The following is a 21,876-nucleotide window of genomic DNA, read 5'->3' as shown; positions in this document are numbered from 1 at the left end:
ACACAGTCCCCAAGATGAACTCCTGATTTATGCAATTCCATAATTCACAGCCAACCAAGAGACCAAGTCACTCTGAATGACCTAGTTTTGGAGACTGTATCTTGGCCATCTCCAAGATAAAGTATAAACAATGTCCCAAGCAATCTTTAGAAAACTGTAAGTGAACAAAACACTGATTGCACACTCCTCCAGAACAGGCTATCATTGATACTTTAGACCACATTTCCACAAAAATATCATACCAAAACTATTACTCTTTATGTGTAACAGAAAACACAATCCATTCCAAACACCATGCAATTCCAACGATAATTCTGATCTCTAGAAAATTAATCTTGTCTACACAAAAGGCAAAGTTTCCTGAAGACAGAGCTTTTCCAGAACTCTGTTCAAGATTTTATGCCATTCCAGATGCAAGCCATATCAGATTAATGTCTCCGCCAACATACAAACTTAGCATAATGTGTACTAACCCCCCCCACTCCATAGAGATCACAAACCAATTATGATAAACAGTAGTCTCACTGCCTATTTATTTTACTGGAAAATGTTCACTCACCAGAAAATGACAACCTGGAATAAAAATCCTAATTCAGTACCCTGTCTCTGTAAGCTATATGTTACTTCCCAGACAGAAACGGACATATGTTACTATTCAGAAGGAAAATTCTGCACTGGGGATGAGCTCTAAAATGACTGCAGGAATACTAACTTTACATAGTTGGAACTGTCAAATTATCAGTGGTTGTACACAAAGAATTTCTCTTTATAGGTACCAAAACAAAAACAGAGTCGCAAAGTCAGAATGACTTAGTGATGAAAGGAAATAAGTCTTCCCAATTCTACATACATAAAATAGGATTTAATGATATCAGTTGCATACCACAGAAACTATTTAATCTGAAAATTATTAAACACAGGCTTCATTGAAATGCAGAGTAACTATTTAAAAACATGCAAGAAACAGAGAGGAGAGAATTAAAAAACAAAATGCAGTTAAACAACAGGGATCCAAAAGTTCAGGAACTTCCATCTATCTCTTTTCACAACAGAAAGGTGAGGACTTGGAGCTCACTCACGAGACCTTCATTCTGTCCAGAAGGTCACTGTGGAAACCAGGGAGATGGGTGGTAGGCTCTGGTCGTTTTGATTTTAGGGAGCAGGAGTGAAAAGGATTTTGATTTTAGGGAGCAGGAGTGAAAAGGTGAGCATTTGACTAAGCACCTAACATACTGTTGGGAAGACAAGGCTTTTACATCAGTTGCCATTTACTGAATTTCTGTCATCTTTAATTTCCAGCTTATTCATGCCTATTATCACAAAAAAAAAGGCCAGAAAAGGAGAGAAAGGCTACTAGACTTCAGCATCCTCCAAAGTTAGGCCAAAGGACAACCACCATGAGCAATCATTGTGGTTGACCTCTAAATGGCTAACTCTGGTTTCAACAAAACCCTACTGGTATCTTTGACCAGACAGCCCGGTAATGCTACAGAGATACAAATATGCAAATAAGTGCAGGAATTTATTTCAAGAAACACACAGAAAAGTGGTTAAATGAACACTATGCAGAACCACTTTTGTTTCTATTCAGAAATGACTGTCACTGCAGCCTTACAACACTAATCCGTACCACTGTATATGCTGCAGTTTATGAAGATTATTTGTCAGGTTCATTCTCTGGATATGAACATGTTAACAATTAACTTACTCTCTTATCCTACTCTTCGAATGTGTTACAGAAAGATGAGTAATAGCACAAAACTCCTGTTCCAACTCCCATTTTCCCCTCCCTCTGTTATTGTTGCAGCATGAGAGGCAGGGACTTCAGATTTAGACACAATAAAGAGAGATTACATTCCTTTATTAAGGTGTGCCAGAAACCTGAGGTCTTTCAGCCAAAGAAGTATTGTAACTCATTCCCTTTAATTATTATGCAATATTACAGTCTTCCACAGCAGGAACAGTAATTTCATGGTTAGAATCCAACCCATTCACTCGGAAACTGTTATATAGCACTCTCAGAAGGAAGGATTTTTAATAAAACAGGACTGTGAATCAAAAAGATAAAACAATAAGAAGCTTGTATGATTAAGCTTTATCAAAACGCTATCATTTATCACCTTTCTACATGTGCACATTTTTTGTGAACTGTCTTAAAAGCATAATGACAGTAAGTACTTTTGTTAATCTACCTTAGGCAATTCTGCATGAAAAGACTTAAAATTATTCATGTTTCTAGAAATCCGTATAATTTCCAATTTTCAACACTGTAGATATCTGGTTCCTAATAAATGACTGAAATATCCGAATACATAACTCACTTGAAAAATCTCCAGGGTTACAACTTCATTTTTCCAGTTAGAAAAACTCTCAAAACATTCAGTATGTTTAGAAACAAAAAAATATTTGCTTTAAATAAATGCAAACCTAATTATAAAGTCAGGCACAAAGCATTATAAAACTGTATTTATGTTTTTCAGCTTCTTAATTCTCTGATTTCATAATTTTTTTTAGAGAACAAAGAAATGGAAAAAAAAATCTGTTGACACAAGCATCATGCTACAGCTCCATATCAAGTGCATTAAAAGATAAAACTTAAAACACGATATACCTGCATGACACCTGGTAGAATGGATATCCCAGTAGAGGAACAGAGTTTGAAAATCCAGACTGACTCGACATTGCCTTCAGGTTTTGTATCCACTTAAATCGCTTCTATATTCCATATGTTAATTCCTCACCAAAAAAATATGTATGCATGTATCCATCTGTACATTTGTTCCAAGCTAACTAAAAAAAAACCAAGTGCATATTCAAAGGTCTTGAAGATTCTGCCTGCATTTCAAACTCCTTCCTCAATAGTGAAATTCCTAAAAGCCAACACCCTCATGACATCACGTACTACGAAATCATATACATGCAATTGTTTCAGTACAGCAAGGACAGCCCGTCGTTTTTGACTCGACATAAAATCCCGCACCACATTCTTCTTGAAAACACAGTCCCTTTCAGGCTGGCGAAAGGCAGAGAGACCTGCTGCCTTAAACAGCAGCCCTGCTTTGGCAGCCAGCCAGCAACCAGCAGAACTTACTGCCAATGCCGCAAATCCCTCCTATCAGCTAATGAAGATCCAGACTGCAGGTGAAACAATTTCAGCCCATGACAAGAATTTCCTTGAAAATGCAGGAGATCCATGACCTTGAACTTCCTGACAAAAATTCCTTCTGAAAATTCCAATTAAATGCACAGTGCATACTACTGTTTCATAAGCAACATCAGATTGCATTGCACATTACAGTAGTATGAAAAATCATATGGAGTTTTTCCCTGCTAAAAAAGAATCCTATCATGCTACACTCTTAACTATGGGAAAGCAGGAGGGAAGGATAGGAGGTGGAATCTTAAACTACGTTATTTAAGCTACTGAATACAGAAATAAAATTATGTGCATGCATTCCTGTAGTATTTTACTACAGCTTAAATCAAAGAAGTATCAAAAGCAAGATTTCTTTTGATATACCGTACAATGGTAAGTTACGTGAGAGTTTATTTGGGCATGCCTTCCTCAGGGGAGGAAAAGACAACTGGAAAGCAGGAAGACATGTGAGTAGCCACAGTATAGCCCAGTGGCATGCCTAATGTCAAATAGACTTAAATTATTATCTACCTACACTACTCTTAAAGAAGGTGTACAGTGCCCTCACATGAAGACTTGCTTAGTTTAAGCAAAATATTAAATAAAACAGATTTTAAAATTATTTCATTATCTGTGCTAGCTGCACTGGAAAACATTAAAATGTTGAATTTAATACCTCTACCCCATGACATTATTTACTCTCGCATTATTTTATTGTCTCTCAGTTTTGGAAAAAGACTGAATGGGTTTCACTTGCTTTATCACAAGTTTATAATCAACATCTCAGTCATTGTCACTGTTGTCACTTTGTCACTATTCTAGGTACTTTTTAAAGACTGACTGAAAAGAATGGGAGCTTGTTCTTCTACCTTAAATGTATCTTATATCTGAAACTAAATCCGATCCCAGTGAAATGCTTAGTTTCTTTTTCATATAACTCAACTGTTTTTATAGTGTTTTAACAGCACTGTCATGTTTTACATTGCCTAACTATTATTTGTCATGGTGTAAAAAAAGGGTGGTTTATTTGTGAAACATGTAAAAACATTTCAAATGGAGATAGAACAATAAGGGGAAAAAACCCAGAACAATCACAGGCTACAGATTAAGGGCTCGGTCCTCAAAAAAACGGGAATGCTTATTAATAAAGCTCTGCACACTGTCACACACAGAGCTCAGTCAAGTAATTAACTGTTCCCACCAGCTACAACTTGGGGAATCACAGGCCATTTTACACAATAAATGCAATGTACCCTTGCACACAGAAGAATATGCAGATACCATACGTCACTGCATACCGCACCAATTTCTGAAGTCCTATAAAAATGTCAGAATAACACAAAGAGAGCACAGTTTTCCCAGAGAAGTAATTTTTTTTTTATTAGCCCAACTGATATGTCTGGAAAAAACAAGCAAGCTTCTGGGCACATCATTTTGCAGAAACTTGTATACCTCTCCTGGCTGTAAAGAAGCAGCTTGAAAAGGCAGTTCAAGCACAAATGATGTGGTATCAGCTGAATTTTTACAAACAGACTTGAAAAAGCAGCTTTTATAAACATAATCTCTCATCTCTACCATGGAGCACTAACTCAAAAACCCACAACTCTCAAAAACCACACAGGTAACAGCAAAAAAAGTTGTGTGCATGTGAGGGGAAGGGAAAACTCTACTGAGGCCTGTCCAAGTCACTTTTCCCTGCCGCCTGATCAGGAATGTTCGGATACTGATATCTTTCATCCCTGCTGCCACAGCTGTTGAGGGCCATCTAAGTCATTCTGCTACACTGCGGGGGTCGGACCTGATGAGTCATCTTGTGTGCACATCCCTAAAGCACTTACCTTTCTATCCGGTATATTTACTCATTTTTTATTTGGTGCCTCCTTGACACTGATAATCCCAGCATTAACACATTTGTGCAGGAATTCTCATCTCAGAATAATTCTCCTTAGTCCCAACCAGGATTTAGGGTGTTTCCATTTGATTTGCCAGCTGAAAAGAACGTTAGTGTCAAGTCAGCAGATTACAGGCTTATAAACCAGGAGTCTTAGAGGCTGCCAGTGGCTCGCCATGCCATTTTGCAAAAATCACTTAGTCCCTTAATGCCTAGCTTATCCACATAATAAGGAAAATACTGGCTGACAGCAAAGGAATGATGCGAGGTTAAATTTTTTTTGTAATTAAGTATTGAAATCCTCTGATTAAAGATTTATGAAGGGATAAAACAGCTGTAGCATTTCAGGGAAAAGATGTGTGGGAATATTCAGAATAGAGCTTTCTTTTTGTCTCCTACTCCTAGCTCTAACACAACAGTAGCATTATTGCTCTGAAATTTCAATTTAAATATAAAAGCCATTTAAATTTTAAAATGTGGTGGAAACTACACAGTTTTTAAACGGGTGGACAGCATTTAAAGATGGGGATAAGTGAGATAACAATAGGCAGACAAAAACTGAATTTAAGATGATCTTTACAGAAGCAGAATCCTTCATTGGTAAGCATCATACCAGTTCAGCGATTTGGAAACAGGAAGGGAACGTGTGACATAAGAGAGAGAAAGGGGGAAGAGAAAATCTGGTAAGGACCAAAGAGAAAGCCTGCACAATGACACCCAACATTTACCAAGTGCCCCTTTTATTTCTTTCCACATGCAGGCTTGATTACAAACTACTACAGTACGGAACTACTTCTGGGATCCAGACCTACTTGCCAAACACCACCTCCAATAAAAGAGACAAGTGGGTTTCGTTCCAACTGTAGTCATCTGTGTTTGAGTTTTACTTCCGTGTTTTAGTGCCAACAAACTTACTTAAAAATAACCACATTAGTATTGTTTGGCATACCATGCCAGGTAGTACTTATTACTTTGCTAGAACAAAATTAAACAAAGAAAATAAGTTTGAGGCGCAAATACTGTGTGTTCCAGAATTTACAGTGACCTTAATACTGAAGTAACTGACCTGTTAGCCGTTACAGCATTTAATGCTGCTAGTTGGAAAGGTATGCAATACTTAACTGAGGCGTAACTGCACTTCAAAAAGCAAGCACAGGCTGAAAGACTGCAGAAGACCAAGCTCATGACCATCTTCAATAATTTCAAACAAGTAGCATCCTTGGTAAATGAATGGAAATTCGTTTAAACTAAAAAGGCAGACTGAAGGAGAAATAGAAACTAACCTTGTTACTGGAATGTAAATCAACTTCATCAAGTCTAGAAGTGAAAGCAGGCACATTGTAGACAGTTATGTGACGATATATCAAAATGTATATAAAAAGTTTAGTATTCATAAAAATAGAATGAAGTGTCATGCAGAAATTATTGTAACATCAATACCATAAATCAGTAATTTACTCCCATACAAAGTGTTATATTTGATATTTTCCCTGCCTGCTAAGAAATACATTACAGACACTAAAATAGAAGGGAAAAAAAATACAGGAAATGTAGGAAAAATCCTTACATGGAGTCTGAAATTAACAGTATTACTTACAAAGAAAATGTTACAAAGATATCAAACATAATGAGCAGTACTTAGAAGACATAATGGAAAGTCTTTTTTTCCTTTATGTATAAAACACAAGAATAGGAAAATATCCAACAAAACTGAAGAATAATGGCAAATTTGAAACTGAAGAAGGACACTACCAATGAAACCACAAAACTCATCCAGAGTTAAAGACTAAATGGATATTTACATAGGGAAAAACAAAAACAAACAAACAAACTCAGAAGTGATAACAGAAAAGCACTGGAAGAAAAGAGGACTTGAAACAACACCAGAACTTGGGAGAAAACATCCATGTAAGAAAACGTTATCTAACCTAGCTGCTGAAGGATGTCTTTTGCTCTTTTCTGAGGCAGACTAGTGGATTCAATGATAATTCATAATCTCTGCTGCACTCCTAAGCTTGCTGGTCAAACTACTGAATTAAGATTTTTTTTTTTTCAGCCTAGTTTCCTAAGAAAACTGAAGTGATCATTGTCACATAAGCAGATACAGAATAAGGTTACTTCTTGTTTTCAAGCAGGCCACCTAATGAAAAATAAAGAAAAGTGAACAACCTCTGAAAGAAAATAGGCAGGACATGAAGATGTGTGTATTCTGACTTCAATTAAACTGGGTTCTCCACAGCAAAAAACAACTACCTTCTCCCTGCCTCCTACCCCACACCTTCCAGTCTCTAAAACTTCTCATTTACCTGCCCTCCTAATACCTGGTTGCTCTGTTCACCTTTCAGTAGCTTTCAATTTCTCCAGCCCCTCTTTCCCTCCTGCTGTTAAGGCAGCTTTCTTGCCATATACATGGCACTATCCAGACAGGCCTTGTTCAGCTTGATAGCCCATTTATCTAGCCCAGAGACCGCTGCCTGTTACCCATCCTCATCCTCCATCAGCTTTACATCATTCCCAGTAAGATCTTTAAAAACAAGTAAACATCCCAAAGAGCAAGCAACAGTTGGTTAAACAACTAGGGGTTGCACACTTCATAAAGACACTGAAGTTTCCCCACATTCTCTCCATATACTCCCTGCCCATATACTGTGATGTTCTGAAATATGTCTAACGATGCTGATGCAAAACTCATTCAAAAGGCAAGATTCCCAAGAAAGCCAAGAATCTCCGCTTAGTTTCTCAAGCTTGTCTGTTTATTAATTATTTTTAGAAGGAAACAGTGAGCGTAAAGCTACCCTCTCAAACTGAATACTGGAACACGAAGTTAGCATCTCTTATGATACAAAAATAAGTGAAATCTCTTTGGAAGGACCTTTAAATTTGCAGTTGGGCCCCATGATAGCCATTGAAAGGCTGGGTAGCTCAGATGAAAAAGTACTGGGGGGCGGGTGGGGAAGAGAGATCTACTTACTTTTTCCGTGGTATCCAGGTGTGAGATTTGAACTCCACTGGCTATTACCAAATACTAGCACCAGAAACAACATAGAGGTTTTAAGACTTTTCAAGCACTACGCAATCCTCCATCACCTGTCCCCGTAAGCTGTTGTTATGTGGGGCATCAGAGGTGGAGCTTAGCACCCTTCGCAGAACAGAGCCATGGCCCAGCCATCTTGTACAGCAGTTAAGAGAGTCCACTCTGGGATGCAAACCAGAACAGAGACATTTAAAACCTAGGTCATTCTTTCCTTCACTTTAGGGAAGCCTCTCAGTGGCAAAATGCTTGCATTTTCCCTTGCATACACTTTAAAGAGGGAAAAATGTGTTCCCAAACCTGATTTTCCAGATATGAAAACACGTAACAGTTATTTACTGTTATTAACAGGCTTTCCGTTGCTTCTGCAACACTCAAGTTGCAAAAAGGTTCCTTTGAAGCAACTTGCATACCACGTGAAATTCTTGAGAAAGGCACCTTTTGCAAGATGAAATGCCAATGCACTCCCTTCTGTGACCAGGCAGGCTGGTAAGAGTGACGGAACACCATAAAGTAGAAATATGAGGGCCTTGAAGTGTAAAGTATCTGAAATTTAAGGAATTTATTTCCATTAAGGATTGGTCCTTCAAGGAATAGAGAAGTAAAAGTAACTGCTAGATATAGCAGTAGGTTTTATTTTAGGTAGAGACACGTTTCTGCATCCCGAAGCTTAATCTTAAGATGCCACATATGAAAGCTAAAAATTCTGTTTCATTCCATGCTCCTCTTTAGAGACACAGAAGTCACACAGAGACATCAGCAGCACTATCTTAAAACTAGTTGTCCTCTAAACAGAAACCAGCTTCCATGTGTTCTGAACAATCATTAAAAACGTACAATAAAAAGCTAAAATCTGCTTGACAAAATGAACTTCAAAAGACATTGGATTTGGAAGAATTCCACAATGAATACTTTATTTGGTAGATTTAAAAAAAACAGTAAGTCTGGATTGAGTCTTTCTGTCAGAGTCTGAAGCTAGATTTTAAAAATTCCTACACCTGAAACAAAGCCTAGAATTTACTCTAAACATCTGAGAATTCATACTGGAGTTACTAGGACTGATATGTATGCTTCCTACCTTAGTCCTTCCAGACATTCTTACTTGGATTAAGAAATAATATTTTTAATGTCTTTGTTCCAATCTGAACAAAAAAGCAAAAGTTATTAAATTCTCATCTAAATAAAATTCTATTTTTAGCCCAAACACAAAACTGCTCTTAGCTACTTTACTACTAGACAGGCTGTAAAGATGCTCGGAAGTCCAACACCTGCGCCCTGACTCGCCAGGCAATCTAAACAGTATTACCCAAAAGCCGTTCCAGCTACAAGCAGTTACAGTGCAGCCTGCACAGCCTCCACTGACCTGACACATTCCAATTCTGCATCAAGTCAAAAATCACAGCTTAAGTATTAATCACACATTGCCATTAGTACTTGAAAGCACATCTTCCTGGCCTTTGTCCCAAACTGGAGGTGGCACACCTCCCTCTCCTGCCTCTTCCACTCTTCCTGGAAGTTGCCACTCCCCATTTATAAGTAGCGTAAGGCTCCGTTCCTTCTACTCTCCTCTGGGTGCTCAAGAGATAGGATCCTTCTTCAGGCTTCACATATTAAAACTGCCATCATCCCCCTACTTTATTGTCCCACGGCACCTACAGACACCAGGTTTTAGCACACTATTCTGTAACAATGACCAACACAGAATGGCTGGAGGCCACATGGAGGTATGTATCAGCAGCAACTTAGCCCTGTTCACAAAAGGACCCTTTATGGCAAAGTATCTGTTCAGGGAGTTAGCTAGAACAATGTTGTTTACTACTGTACCTCAAAGCAAAAGGAGGATGCTGTTGTGTGTAAACCTGCATCACTGAAGAGCCAAAACAGAAGCGCTCATGTCCAGAAACAATCACCACCCGTGCAACTCCTGTGCAATGGTGTGTTCTACACTGCAGCTTGCCCATTCCTCACACATCACACCTTCACAGATTTTAAATGAAAAACAGAACTCAGTTTCTGTTTTCAGTTACAGCACTTATTTTCTACAGTTTTATTCTGAACATAGAAAGCGGTATAAGTAACTAAGCAATTGCGAAAAAAAACCTAAAGCTCATAGACCAAATTAAGCCATTTAGGGAGCCTGAAGCCATAACGCCCAAATTTTATTTGACATAGTTATTTCACTTATTCTGTATCCAGGTAACTTTTACCACCAGATGTTTCAACAGTCAGCCATGAATTCTCAATGGCTCTCACTAATATCACGTGATAACAAATATGGGAAGAATGCATGTACTAGAATTGAGATTAATAAACTGCAATCTTGATCTAGATGTCAGATAACCAATGCATGTTTCTTCACTGTTTAGCAAGTGTTCAGGCAGAAGCTAAACAACTCTTTATTGTGGCCAAAGGTTCTCAATTGATTCATGAGCAACTGAAGACGGTTGGCATCCTGCCTGTCAGAGAGATAACCCTGTCCTGTTGAACTAGAGCAGTGAATCTTCCTGCCTGCAAACCTAAAATCACAATGAAGTTGCTATGTAACCAGGTACCATGTTCTCAACCAGGCCATTCTGCCCTGCAGCTGGCTAAATTAGTCTACCACAATTTGCAGAATGAACAACAAAAATTCTTGTCAACAATAAAACATCAGCATATCTTCTGGGGCAGACGAGGAATACCTGGGCTGTAAATTAACCTACTGCAAGTCATGAAACCTCACAGATATAAAGCCATTGACCATGACATAGACAGGAAGGGGGAAGTACCCTCCTTATGACCTTGCCTTCCTCTCTAACTGCAATTCCAGCTGAAACAATTAGCCACAAGTAACCTGCAACCGGAAGCTAACTTCCAAGATCACCTGATCGCTACCGACAGTCAGAGGTACACAGATATTAGTTATTCTGCATCTGTGCACGTAAACAGTCTGTTCTGTACATCTTTGAATTCTAACCTACGCAAACTTTGGGGGATGATGTCATCCTCAACGCTAGCAGGAAATCTACCCTCCACCACCAGGTTCACTCTGTATAAACTGTGACCTTTATAAACTGTGACCTTTACCCAGGAAATAAAGTAAACGTATCACCCGGCCACAGAGTCATACTTATTACCAGCAATCCATCCCCGCCAGTAGACTGAAGAGGGAGACTGCTGTTGCTGGAAAGCAAGAGGTTCGCAGGCCACAGCACAGGCTGCAGCAGTGAGCATCCATGACAGAGCATTTCATCGCTGGAGTCTGGCTGGCCTGGCACTGCCCTCACACTGGTGGAAGGAGACGGCTAAAGGACTAAACACCTATTCCCACCAGCTTTACACCATACACAAATCATAAGGGCTGCCGCCTGCAATACACTGAGGAAGCTCAGGTCGGGCATACCAGTCTGGTGAAGAAAGGCTGCAGGATTCGGATGCCTGAAATCCAGTGCTATCAGAGCTGCAAGGCTGTGAATCCATGCCAGCATCGTCACTGGCCAGAAAGACGAGAGAATTCCAAAACAAATCAAGCAAAACCCAAAACATCCCCCAAAAAAACAAAGAAGCCCAAACCAAACCAGAATCCCACCTAGTTCTTCATAAAAGGACATTCAACAACTTGACCCACCTCTACAGGACTTTTCCAAACAGTTCTACAAAGTCAAAGATTTTAAGGCCTGTACCAGATATTGACTATCTTCAAGGACCATTTGGGAATGATCATTCCATTTTCTGCTTACTGCATTTGTAAACACAGAGTATATATGTTGTGTGCTGTAGAATCAGCAGGTATTTCACATTTCAGTTCAAGGAAAATGAGAGAATCAAATTACATTCTCTCACTGTAAGAAATAATTCCATATTCTTAAATCTGAAATAACTCCTCTAAACAAACAAAAAAAAGCATTCATGAAGACATGACATTATTATATAAAAAAAATACGCAGAGCCTGAAATGGGATTAAGCTACTTTATCCTAATTAAAAATGAATTATACTGGAAGCAGACAAATATTTACTGCCAAGTGACACAAAAATATTGAACAGAAAACTAACCAAAATGATTGAATAAAAAAATTGAGTCAGCCAAATAAACTTTAAAGGAATAAACTTTTGCTAAAACCAAACAGGAAATCTAGTATTTCACTGAGTATGGATGCATGTACATTGGACTGAAGCGATTTAATAAAAGCAGTCACTACAAACATATGTAGAAGCCAGAATGCTGATATTACAAGCAATTTTTTAAATTACTTTGAATTTAGAAGGCAGATTCCTCTCTACTGTGACCCAAATAAATCTTAATTTACTTACGCTACCAGAACATAGTAAGTTTCTCTCTCCAACAGACACAACTCATTAATAGAAACTAAACAGATGCCTAATTAATGGCATCCAAACTTCAGCTTGCTGGCCCTTGATGAAGCTCCAGAGTATATAATATACATCTCGTAGGACTGCAAATAAGGAAGACCGAGTCTATTTTTGATCTTCAGGATAAATCAGACAAAGTCTTCTACCTAAGAAGACTGTCATATAGTGTCCTTTTTAACTCAGACACATTTTATGTTAACAGACCTGGTAAATTCTTATCCATAAGAATAACCTATTCAAAATACTTACTAGCAAATAAACTGTAACTACAATGCCTTGTAAATTGTGCAAATCACATATCAGGTTACAGAAAAGCGTTACAATTAGAGGCAAATGAAACGCTGTCACTTAACTTTAAAGTTGGCAATTTGTGTAATTCCACATGCCTCAAAAGAACAAGAGTAAAAAGAAACTGTAGGGTGTACAAACTCCTGAGGTCAGGGTGATAAATGAAACCACTTCCAAAATAAGCTTTCCTAATTAAGGCTTCTAAACCAGCACTGGCTTGCATTCAGTTAATATCACTGTTACAAGTAATCTGAAATATTCTTGATAAAATATTTTTAGTATCGACTCCAGCATATTAAAACCAGTTGAAGGTCATTATGAGGATGGGGGAAAAAAAAATTCAGACACAGGAAAGAGAACAAATTCACCCCTAAAACTACACAAAATATTTTGAGAACTCTGTACTTAAATCAGCTCAATATTAATTGTTTGTTTATAACTATCATCTTAATGATCTGTGCATTAAAAAAAAGAAACCACGCATCCATCAGTTCTTAGATTACATCTACTGAATTATACTTATTTGTCCCCACAGGCACATCTGGACAACTAAAAGCAGCATGAGTGTTTTTTAGTTAAAAGACAGAAACATTGTATACATAGCTTTAATCAAGTTTATGTCATCCCAGCCTCCCTGAAGAAATATTTAATTTGCTTAATTAGACTGATGGCACTTTTTATTATACTTCTATTTGTTCACTGCACTTAAGAAATTTAATTTGCATAGCAAAACTTTTTCATTTGTTAGGTAAATTCACGTGCCACTAAATGACAATTCAGCACTACAAACTAGAGATAAATTTAACCTATTCTCTGAAATGTAAATATTTCATACTAGTCTTTTTAAACAGTCAACTGCTTAAACTCTTTATTCTGTGTTGGTGTAAGAACTTATTTTATTTATTTAATTTTGGCATATTCTTTGGTATGTCACTTTAATCTCAGAAAAAAAATAACATTAAGGAATCCTTTATATTCTGTTACATTCTTATGATTTCCATTATCATAACCAACCTTGAAATGGAAGATATTAAACTTAACCATGAAATGATACAATATACAACACATATTTGAATCACAGTCATACTGTTAAGAACTGAACAGACTGCATAGAATTCTAAACCAACAACGGGATTTATGGAAACACAAAAAAATGAAATACCTAGAAGCACTAGGAATAGCAGCATGCAAGGTAACAGGGGCCACATGCTTTTCAAGGGCACAGGATGCATTTCTATGTAAAACAGAGCAGACAAACAGGACATCCCTTAAAACGTACACTGACTTACACACACAAATAAAAATCCCTAATTATATTTTGATTAATCTTCTGAAGCCCGTGAAATGATTCATGTTTATAACACCTGACTAACCTCACGTGCTTTGCCAAAACAAAAGAGTTTTTTGGTTTTCATTTGGCTTGGGTTTCCCCTCCCCCAAGAAAAACATAAAAACGTAAAGGATATAGAGAGAAACCTGGACAATACCACCTATGACTCGCCATTATAAGAAATGGCTAGATATGTTCCAAGATAAGGCATGATTTCATTTGCAACTGAGCTTCTTATTGCTAGAGCAATCTCATTACTTCAGAAGGCATTACAAATACTTCCACTCTTCATCCTTCGTAATAAAATCTGTTTAAACACTTTTGAAATAATGCAAATATTTATTCTCTTTGATAAGAATTAATCATCGATTTGAAGGCAAAGTCCACAATGACCAAGAAACAATCCTACCCTTCTCATCAGGATCTTTCACAAACCTGGAATGTAAGTGCTGAAAGAGTGTTAACAGTTTGTGCCAGGAATATCCAACATTCACTGCCCTAATTATTTAAGATAACAGTACTCAACTTTCAGGCAGGTATTCCAAACACAAAGGAAACTTTGAAAAACATGGCACTAAATAAACACTGCACATTTAAAGTTACAGGATGGAAAACTCAAAAGGGTTCGCAAGAGATTAGTACAAAATCCTCATAGTATCTCAGGCATTTAGTACGTGAAACACAGGAAAAAATACAGGGTTTCAAATGAAACATTACAATCTTTTTGCAAGGACTGAGCACTGATACATACCTAAGATAATACTTTTTCACAGCACTGTTTACAGACTGTCAGCTTCAGTCAGTCATTAACCGTTCTCATGATTAAGCCTGAAGCATTCATAAGCATTCAGAAGTGAAGCACAGTCATTAAAAAGGACCACACTTGCCCTCTCCCTATTTGCTGAAAAAAAAAAAATCATTAACGCCTTCACTCCTCTCTTTCTGCCTAGGGAAAGAAAGGAAGGGGAGGGAAGAAGATTAGAGCAGAATACCGCCTACCTCATTGCCATCATTTCCTCCCAAGAGGTCATCCACACACAGAAAAAGGACTAAAACTGGTCTCTAAATCGGTTTCAGTGCTTCAGACTAGCTTAAGAGAAACAAACCAAAATTAGCTTGGCTTATGTAACTGATGTACGTTTGAACATTTAGTGTTAGTTGATTCTACACTGATGTTAAAACCACTTGCTCCTGGAGATGCCCTAGCATGACCACATCTACTTAGTGCCATCATTCTTTCATATTTTTCAAGATAAAAGCAATAAATTTAAATACCAAATATCAAGAAACTATAATTATGATATTATATTCCAGATAATTCTTAAAAACAGGAATTTGATGTTTTAATAGAGTTGCATTATTTTAATTAGCTCTCAACATTAGTCCTTGGCCACATAACTTCTGTGGCTGAGATGACAGCAGCTTTGCATAATTACGTTTGCAGACAGTCACCTTCTGGGTTTCCTCCCATCTAGAACAAGTTAATCACCTTGTTACATAAAGCCAAATTAAATATAATCTTTCAAGAAAATATCCCTCCTCAGATTAATTACTTGAAGCAAAGCAGAAACAGTTATTGCAAGCATGATTTTAATGGAAGTTTTTATAAAATTGGAACGCTTTCCAGATGGGTGGATTAAATCTGTAAATTTCTCCTTACAGGTACGAATTAAAAATCTCTGCAGTTTTATGAGATCTTAAATTTATCAAAAGAGCCTTGATACGTTCCATGACTCCTGCTTCAAAGTAACTAAATTATCAGGAATTACTATGCTTTATTTTAAAACTACCTTCAAAATATTGCCTATCACAAAATTACTTCTGGTCCAATCGCTTCAATAAGTTTAAAACTTTTCTCTAAAAATCTTCCACACAAACCAATCAGAAAACTCACTGTAACTGCTCTTGGTAACTAAATTTTGTCTCAACAATATGCTGTGTTAAAACAATTATCTAACATGTTATGCTAATTTAAGTAGGTCACGCTGTTTCTATTAGATTTGCCTTAAAGCTCTTCCTAATAAATCTAGTTGCAAGAGAAGTGTTTGCCTTATTTTCTCTAAAAAGTTGTTCATTTAAAATTATGTATTAGACAACCCACAGTCTTTGAGAGACTCAACACATTCTCTGCCAGTTATATCAAAGTACAGAAGATATATTTTATATTAATTTTGTTATGCTGCAGATACACAGAGAAGCCTTTGTGAAAATACCATCATTTACAACTACACGACTGAAATTCTTTCTGTATTTGGGAGGAGAAGGGGGCTGAAGGGAGGTCTTATTTATCATCAAGCTGCTATGACTTTACTCTCGTCGTTAAAATGCTCTTCGCAGCTCCCGTGATCTTCGTTGTTATCAGTATTTGTATTATGGCTGTGCTCAAAAGAGCAATATGCAAGGCATGACTCAAAATAGGAGGAGGTCCATCTTTATAGCTTAAGCATATATTAGCTATATTTACATATAGTATTCATTTAAAAATAAAAATGTTTTGACTGAAATAAAATGCAATGCAAACAATAAAAGGCAAAAGTACCATGCTCTTTTTATTAAGGGATATAATTTTTAAAATAAGATGAAATAAAACAAAAATCTGTAAAACTGCAAGCCTTCTGTTTCCTTTCCAGTTCACCAAACATACGTGTGAGAAATTAAACTTTTTCCTAAGCTTTTTACTCATCACCACAGGATCAAAAACCTCAAAGTTTGGAAATACTCCCATTACTCCTTATTTACCTTATAAATGAGATATGAAAACACATGCAAAGAAGTGGTTCTAGAAGTAAATGCTATACAAGTACCTCCATTAAAACCTAACAGAAGATGAGATCTAGCGAGTAAGTGACAATCCATCCTAACTCAACATTTAATTACTTTACATTTAATTGCTGGTGCTCACAAAGTTTAAAAAATAACACTGATCTCTGCTTACTAAAAAATATTTTAAGCTGGAATCATAATATTAATTAGTCACCAGTAACTTATTTTTGCTTTGAAATAATATTTACATAATGTTCCACCAGCAAACATGTCCCAGACAGTACTTCCTAGGGGTACATTAAAACCAGAAACAAGCACATACAAGGTTTAGAGGAACATCAGAAAGCAGCTGCTGTATTTCAGCTCCATGGTGCCGACAAACTTTCACTCTTCTACTTTATACAAATGCAACAGTAATTACTCGCATAACCTGACACCAGTTCCCACATCGCTCACTCCCACAAACTACATGGCGCAGAAGGGGATTAACTTCTCCCTGCAGTGCCACACATAATTGCTGAAATCCCAGTGTCTCGTCCTGATCACTTTTCAGAATCAGCGATAAATGCCTTCCCCACACTGAACTACCAGCAAAATCAATTCTTACAACGCTGGCTGCAAGGAAGTTTTCTGCCTATAGAAATTTTTAATCAACACATCTGCTAAGTAATGCTTTTTAGATTGCTCTATCCAATTATTTTGGATATTTAACAACCACTTCTCTTCCCAGATTCTCCCAGTTCTCCCTATTACAACTTCACCATCCTGGTGACTCACTCTTTTTTTTCCTGCTCCCTTGTCAAAGACTGCTTGTGATCTCCCCAGTACTTCAGCTGCTGCTTCTGTCCCTGACGCCTTCTGAATTTAGGAACCGTCTAGAACATGAAATCTTCTTATCATATTCAGGCATTCATAAACCAGAATTTTTTTTTTATACAAGACTAAGAAATCCTGGCCATTCCTAATGGAAGGATTCCTTCTCAACCAGTTTCAAGTTTTATTTTGGCTTTATGGAAAATGCTAAGTTCATATCTTTACCATTCTTCAAAAATCAGAACTGCCTCATTACCAAGAAATACACAACTTTTTACATGCTAATTTTATATTCTAAAAGGGAGTAGTTGATAAATATACCACAAAAGATCCCATGAAACAGGACCACCTCTTTTCCCACAGCATTTAGTTTCAACAAGCTAAAGATCTCAAACTCACTGCATGGTTACTCTATTAGACCTAAATGGTTTTCTCACTTAAAAAAGAAGGGGAGACAGATTAGTCTTTACACTATGATGAAAAAGAAAGTATTAAGCATAAAATGAGATACAATTTTCAAATTTCCGAAGGGCTACTATAATAAGTTAATAGATGGGAACCTTAAACCATGGGATCGGTGTTACTGATGTCCTTTAAAGAGAAAAGAACAAGATTACACATAAGATGCCTGTGACGATTTGCGGACCTGTTTTCCAGTTTTGGTATGTCATCTAAAATGGAATAGACCCAGGGAAGTACCAATATGCTGAACAGCTTTTCTGCATAGAGAAATACTTTGAAGCTATGTGAAGCTGTGTGGACAGCTTTCATAAGGTTTAAGCTTTTGGCACAGAAAAAGTAAGTTTGTAAGAAGCTCAAATTAAAATTATAATGGCTCTACAAGTATTTAAAGACACAAAAAACCTCCAATGGATTTCTCTAGACCAAGAAAACATTTCCCCTTCACGCATGACATGTTTGGTACTATAAAGAAATTACAGCTGGAATACCAGCGACTGTGTGAAACTACTACCCTCTAAACCCATACATGATACTTGAAATTCTGATTTATTCCTGATTTAACATCCTAAAATGTCAAAGTCATTCCCAGTTTACTTGTGTTCCAACAGATTAATTTTGCCATCTGAGATAGAGAAAAGCACTGCAATTCCGTTACAGAAGCTTCCAAATGTTTGTTCAGCCTAAACGTACATCGTAAACTTCACATCATAAATGATGTGTTATTCTAGAAGATTTTTCCTTCTGCATTGCAGGCTAAAAACAGCATAATAAGGATCTAGAAGACTACAGAAGATGTCCTGTGTTTTTTTATTCAAAATGTCAGAAGATAAGTATACTGCAGGCTTCACTGGATTTCTTTAAAAAAATAAAGATCATTAAAAACACAGAAACCTGAACACCAGACCTATCCAGATTCACTTTTACACTTCACCTTATTTCCAAATGCTTGTGCTTGAAAGATTTTTAAAGTGTTTTTTTTTCCTTTAAACTAATTTAATTATCCAAAATATGCTATTAATTCTGTAGGCATACTCAAGCAAATTTAGAAGGCGCTTCAACAGTCTTAACTTAGAATTGTTTAAATGAGGAACAAGTACCACAGTGTAGAAGCAGCTACTTCTAATAAAATTTCCTCATGATGGCAGCATAAGCCATTCCGATGAAGTGCTAAATGACAATACACATTCCTGCTCATACAAAACAGCGAGATTTCAACTGCTCTAAAAATAGTGTTCACTACTTTTAATTTTCTCCCTCTTCACGTTGCCATTTCTACACTACTTTACAGTCTTCCTATTTAGTCCCCAGAATTCCATAGCAGCATTGTTCTACTTCACACATGTAATTTATGAAGAAGAGGTACCACCCTACAGAGTACTATGACAAGTGATACATAATTTTATGCATCCACCTCATACACTCCATTGGATTGTGTATCATTTGCATATTCTATTTTGAAAAGTCTATGTCAACTGCAGAATCTATGCATTTGCATAGATTGCATGAATCACTAAGTTGAGGCTTCAATCAAGATCTATGAAGTTCTTCTGAAGAATGATCTTCCATCAAGCTCTGTTTGCTTTTAATGTTTCTGTGTTACAAAGAGGACAACACCATGACTTCGAAGACCCCATTATTTTCTTGGAATTAACAGTAATCTCAAAACCAGCCAGAAGGATTCTGAAAATCTTGCATTTTATCTTACTGACCTTCCACAGTATATAAATTACAAAGATTTATAGCCAGTTTTATACTTTTATAAGGTATGAAATTCACTGAGTTCAAAATCTGCATAGATTTCAGCTTATGGATAGATTGTATCAATTAAGTCTGTGTTGATTAAGAATAGGTTTGAGATTAAAAAGATCACCATGCTTGGAAAGACTTTGTTTAAAGGCTATTACTAGTACAATTCACTCTTTTCAGACTCTGCTGCAAGCGAGGCATTGCTGAGGCTACTACCTCCAAAAGCTCATCACCTCACACTTCGAAAGGTCAATGTCCCCCTCAGATCAGCCACCGTGACCGTACACGTAGCTGTTCCTTGTCCCAGTTCTATCAAAATAATCTCAGTTTTTGAAACCCATGCAGTAGAGTATAAAGTAACCCAGATCACTGAGACATCACGTTAGGAAGAGACAATACACACGGTTATGCTGGCTGATCCAAGGGGACAGTAAACTCCTGGAGGAGAAAAGAAGACAAGTAACAATGAGTGACCACCTCAATCTCCTGCTCAGTTGCAAGTTTCATATCTGTCTACAGCCTTTAAAAGTGCAGTAAGGCCCCATTTGTTTCTCTCTTAGAACACCTACACGGAGTTTAAACATTGGAAGTGCATCTTTCTTTATTTCATCTTCATATTACTGACTAGCCGTGCTTAAATATACCTAAAAACCTTATCAATTTGTGGTTTTACACCATCTCTGATTAATCGCCAACTGCTTAAAGGAAGCAATCTTGAGACTCTATCAAACTGAAGAGAAAACTGCCACTCACCCTATTTCTAGATGTTAATAGAGACTGAAAGAACAAACATTCAGAAGGAAAGGAAAAAGACAAAAAAGAAAATCAGTCTGTTTTAATAAAATAGAAGCTAGAAGAAACACAAATGAAAATTTCTAACCCATGAAATGCAGAATGGATGTATTCATTCTAGAAGTTTAACTCGCACCACATGTTGCAATACTACAGCCTGTACGCATTGGCAGTTCACATGACTTGGCATTCCTGAACAGAGCAAACAAACATGCTTGCACACAGATGTAACAGCCAAAAGCAGCAGTGAAGGTTTTTTTGGCTGTAGTTAAGCTTTTCCTTAACTATCTTTTTTCATGTCTTGGCAGCTTTATCTCCACTATGGTCAGGAGAGTGGTTTACACCAGTTTTGTCAAATCAGACTCAGATTACACTGACTGAAAAGACAGACCATATCTTAATTTGAGGGTTTACAATAAGAAGATTAAAACAAACCAGCAGCATCTTTGTTTTTAAGCTATATACTCACTGCAGAGCAAACAGACATTTACCACATCAAAGAAAAAGTAGCTTTATAATGAAGGCCCATCTCCTGAACATTTATGGTTTCTAACAGAATTATTATTCCTCCAGAAACCTCCCATTTTCTTCTCGGTACACCCTTACAGTACACCTATTTTGGCCAAGACGGAAGCAGAGCTTTACCACATTTCCTCTGCTAACAGGATTTTTCAAATGAGCAACAAAGATTGGGAACAGCTGGAGCTTCAGAAGAGGATTGCCTCATTACCAGCAGCAATAAACAGAATAGATCAAGCAGAGGAAAAAGCCAAGTTCTCCATTTAAAAGAAAAGTTACTGGGTTTAAAAATCACAGCCTAAAATCAAGACCCTGCTGCTGGTATGTCCATTTGTGTGTATTATTATATAACAACAATAATAGGAGTCCAACATGAATTTACAGCTTTTTGTTTCTTTAAGTAACATTAGTTTAATTCAAGAAACATGATGAGGTCAATTGAGCTGTGTGAACGAACTACTCAGATGTATTTAGAAACCACGACTTCTACCATTTTCAGCAAGGCACTTCTTCAAACATATAATGAAATATTCATGGCCATATTGTGACAACCAACTTAAGAGAAGCAAGAGGAATTGCATGACAGCCTGTCAATTAAAAAAGAAAAAAAAATCCAATAGAGGTGTATTTGTCAAGACAAATCACTCCCAAATTATTTTTTCTCTAGTCTTGTCTCTCATTGTTAGAGACTAGCAGAAAATACTAATTTTTATAGAGATGTAACTGTGCAATAAATATACTGTGAAGAAATTT

General features: G+C 37.0%; 1 protein-coding gene across 2 annotated transcripts in view; it reads right to left on the bottom strand.

Annotated features, from left to right (window-relative positions):
- PLEKHA7 (pleckstrin homology domain containing A7) overlaps window positions 1–21,876 on the bottom strand; it is a 161,856-nt gene that overhangs the window by 105,239 nt on the left and 34,741 nt on the right. Inside the window, exon 1 of one of the 2 annotated variants that reach the window (XM_075162733.1) lies at window positions 2,612–2,863. The exons of the other annotated variant lie outside the window; for it this stretch is intronic. Coding sequence (XP_075018834.1) covers window positions 2,612–2,682 — 71 coding nt within the window. The 5' untranslated portion in view covers window positions 2,683–2,863. Of the gene's footprint in view, window positions 1–2,611; window positions 2,864–21,876 lie in introns of those variants that run through there. 2 annotated transcript variants of the gene reach the window in all.

The sequence above is a fragment of the Calonectris borealis genome, chromosome 14 (genome assembly GCF_964195595.1).
Source record: "Calonectris borealis chromosome 14, bCalBor7.hap1.2, whole genome shotgun sequence".
Classification (NCBI taxonomy): domain Eukaryota; kingdom Metazoa; phylum Chordata; class Aves; order Procellariiformes; family Procellariidae; genus Calonectris; species Calonectris borealis.
The sequence above is the reverse complement of the archived record's forward strand: the minus strand, read 5'-3'. Positions and strand labels throughout refer to the sequence as shown.